Below are 3,570 nucleotides of genomic sequence, written 5' to 3'. Positions count from 1 at the left end.
CCTCCCACTGACGCTCAGTCGCAGCAGCGTGTACCGTCTACAAGATGCAGAAATTCACCAAAGACCCTCAGGCCGGCACCTTCCAAACCCCACTACCCACTTCCATCCAGAAGGACGAGGGGCAGCAGATACATGGGAACACCAGCCCCCTCCAGCTTCCCCTCTGAGCCCCTCCCCATCCCGAATTGGAAATATATCGCCGTTCCTTCGCTGTCGCTGGGTCAAAATCCTGGAATTCCTTCCCTAAGGGCATCGTGGGTCGACCCACAGCAGGTGGACTGTAGGGGTTCAAGAAGGCAGCTCACCCTCACCTTCTCAAGGGGGCAACTAGGGATGGGGCAAGAAATGCTGGGCCCAGCCAGCAGCGCCCACATCCAACAATAAATAAATCTTTTAAAACATGAAATGCGGATTGGATGGGACTGTGAAGGGCTGTTTGCATCCTGGGATAATACAGGAGTCGAGCGGTAATTGCTTCACAGCAACAAGCCCTTCGGCCCACTGAGCCTGCACTGACTCCTAGCCCTTATTTAGAGCCCCCACTCACTGCGCATGCAAGGTTTCTATTCCCCGTCTTCCTCCCGTTTGTTTGTCTGATATGCCTCAGACGTTGCTCATGTGCCTGCTTCTACCACCATGCAGCATGTTCCAGGCACACACCCTCTGGGTGAAACATTTTCCTCGCAATTCTCCCTAAACTTTCCCCCTCTCACCTTGAACCTGTGCCTTCTTGTAGCTGACCTTCCCACCCTGGGAGAAAGCCTCTCACTACCCACCCTATTTAGGCGTCTCGTCCTTTTGTAGACCTCTATCAGGCAACGCCTCCCACACCCCTCAGCCTCCGTCTTTCCAGTGTTTATCTGACCTCTCCTCGTAACTAAAAGCCTCCAGACCAGGCAACATATCCATCCTCAAATTTACTCATCAGGGCACCTATATTTTCATCCAGGTCGTTTATACAGATTACAAAACACAAATGTACCAACACTGACCCCGCTGAAGGTGACTAGTTACTGATCTCCATTTCAAAAATGCCCTTCCACCTTCTCTTCTGTGGCCAAACCAGTTCTGTGCCCATCTAGCCAGCTCACCCCAGATCCCATAAGACTTTTTGCATCCCCATCCTGCAGTGAGCTACCTTATCAAAATGCCTTATTAAAACAGTCCATGTAGACAACATCCGCTGAACCTTCCCTCATCAATTGTTGCCTGTCACCTCCTCAAAAAAACTCAGTCAAGTTGATGAGACGTGACCTTCCCGAACGAACCCTGCGTTGCCTGTCACTAACAAAACCACCCACTTCCAAATGAGGACAAATCCTGTCGCTGCGTCTTATCCAAAGCTCCCCCATCACTGACGTCAGGCTCACTGGCCTGCAACTGTGTGGATTACCTCTTAAGAAAGGAACAAAGTCCCAGCTATTTCCTCCCTTGCTTCCTGGGATAGATCCCGTCTGGCCCCGGGGTCTTGCCTACTTTAATGTATTGCAATACACCCAACAGTTCCTCCTCCATTGTGCCTGAGAGTGTTCACACACCTTTCCCTAACCTCACAATCCCTCACGTCCCTCTCTTTAGTAAGTACCGATGGAAAGAATCTCACCTATTTGCTCTGGCTACACACATAACCTCTGCCCTTGAGTGAGCCTAATCTCTCCCTTGCCACCCCCTTGCTCCTAATACATATATACAAAAGGCCTTGTGATTCTCTTTAACCTGCTGGCCAAGGACATTTCATAGCCCCCCTAACTCCTCCCTTTGAGCTCCTTCCTACTTTCTCTATATTCTTCAAGAACCTGGTCTGTTTTTAGTTGCCTAGACCTTCAGTATGCTTCCTTGTTTTTGACTAACTTGATAATTTCCCCTATTATCCAAGGTCCTCAGATCCTGCCATCCATGTCCTTCATTTTCACAGGAATATGCCTGTCCTGCACTCTAGTCACCTCAGATGTGGATTTACCCTCAAACAGCCGCTCCCGATCTCCATTCTCCAATTCTAGCCTAATGTTATTTCATTCATTCACGGGATGCGGGCATCGCTGGCCCGGCCAGCATTTGTCGCCCATCCCTAACCGTATCGCCGTGGGTCTGGAGTCATGTGTGGCGTCTGCACCAGCTGAGGATGGCCGTTTCCTTCCCTGAAGGGCATGAGTGAACCGGGATGGGGTTTACCGACAACCGGCATTGGATTCAGGGACATCATTAAGACCCTTAATTTCTGTTTTCTAAAGAATTGAATCCAAATTGCGCCCATTGGCCGCGGGCAGGATTCCAACATGAACTGTCTCTGGATTTAACACTGCAGCTAAAAGATCACTTGGTCACCAACTAAACCCCAAATTCTGTCATAGTCCGCCTTATCACCCTCCCACCCACAAATTAACACTTGATTCCAAGCCCACGCTTGCCCTTTTCCACAAATATCCAAAATCCTACAAAATTATGGTCACTGTTCCCAAAATGGCTGCCCACTGATCACGTGACAGGTCCCGTTACCAACGGCCACTTGGGGGGACCCGCCCCGTTGGACGATGGGACGGGGCAAGCCAGAGCCCAATCAGGAGGCGCGCCTAGGGCGAGCCAGCCCTTTTAAAGGCCTCGATGACGTTGGGCGTCGGCGCGTCATCCGAGAGGCGCGGCCCGACCCAGGGGGTGGGCGGGGAAGACGACGTCCGACGACGGAGCGTCATTGGGGTGGAGCGTTACCACGTGAGAGTGGGCGGGGTCAACGACGTTACGCTACTGCGCGATTTGGAGAGGCGCGGCCAGACGGCCGGGGATAATGACGTTCAGCCAAAAACCGTTGGCGGAGGGGCGTGGCATGATTGGGTGAAGGGCGGGGTCAATGACGTTCCTTGTGTCCGCGTTAAAGGAGGGGCGGAATGCGGTGGGGCAATGGCGTCACATGAAAGGTGGGGTCTGAGTCGACGGCTAGAGGGTCGGAGTCTGATTGGGCGATCTGGGGACCACGTGACGTCTGGGCCACCCAGAGGCGGGGCGCCGCCGTGCGTCTATACGTCAGGGGCAGGCGCGGTCGCCTCACATGATCGGGGGCGCGGCGCCGCGGGGCGGGGTTTGCCGCGGATGGGCGGTGCCCGCTGACGACACGTCCGCTGTGGCCGAGCTGATTGGCGGAAGGCGCGACAACGTAAGGAAGGGGGCGGGGCCGGCGACGTTGGAGGTCTCGCCCCTTCGCGTCCGCCTGGCCACTTCCGGTCGGAGCCTGAGGCCTCGGGGTCTCAGTTAGAAGGAGGAAGTGGGGCGGGGGGGGTTTCTCCCCCCTGGGCCCGGCTCCAGCTGCATCTCCATCTCCGTCTCCGTCTCCCGATGGCGGGCCCCCGGGACTACGACCATCTCTTCAAGCTCCTCATCATCGGGGACAGCGGTGAGGAAAGGCCCGGGCGGCTATTCGACTGGGGCAGGCGGCGCCTGCTCCCCCTTCCCAGGGGTCTGTGCGGGTGGAGAGGGGGTTAGAGAGGGAGACTGCATCTGCCTGCCCTCCCCTGCCCCCCCTCCCCTGCCCTCCCCTGCCCTCCCCTCCCCTGCCCTCCCCTGCCCTCCCCTGCCCTC

At 55.6% G+C, this 3,570-nt stretch overlaps 1 protein-coding gene across 1 annotated transcript in view; it reads left to right on the top strand.

Annotated features, from left to right (window-relative positions):
• The first annotated feature begins 3,122 nt into the window (after nt 1-3,122).
• The window catches only part of LOC125488092 (ras-related protein Rab-35-like), a 5,835-nt gene continuing 5,387 nt past the window's right edge, over nt 3,123-3,570 (top strand). The window contains exon 1 of the mRNA XM_048620922.1: nt 3,123-3,385. Within this exon, the coding sequence (XP_048476879.1) occupies nt 3,328-3,385 (58 nt within the window). The 5' untranslated portion in view covers nt 3,123-3,327. The remainder of the gene's footprint in view (nt 3,386-3,570) is intronic.

The sequence above is a fragment of the Rhincodon typus genome, chromosome 49 (genome assembly GCF_021869965.1).
Source record: "Rhincodon typus isolate 14 chromosome 49, sRhiTyp1.1, whole genome shotgun sequence".
NCBI lineage: Eukaryota > Metazoa > Chordata > Chondrichthyes > Orectolobiformes > Rhincodontidae > Rhincodon > Rhincodon typus.
The sequence above is the reverse complement of the archived record's forward strand: the minus strand, read 5'-3'. Positions and strand labels throughout refer to the sequence as shown.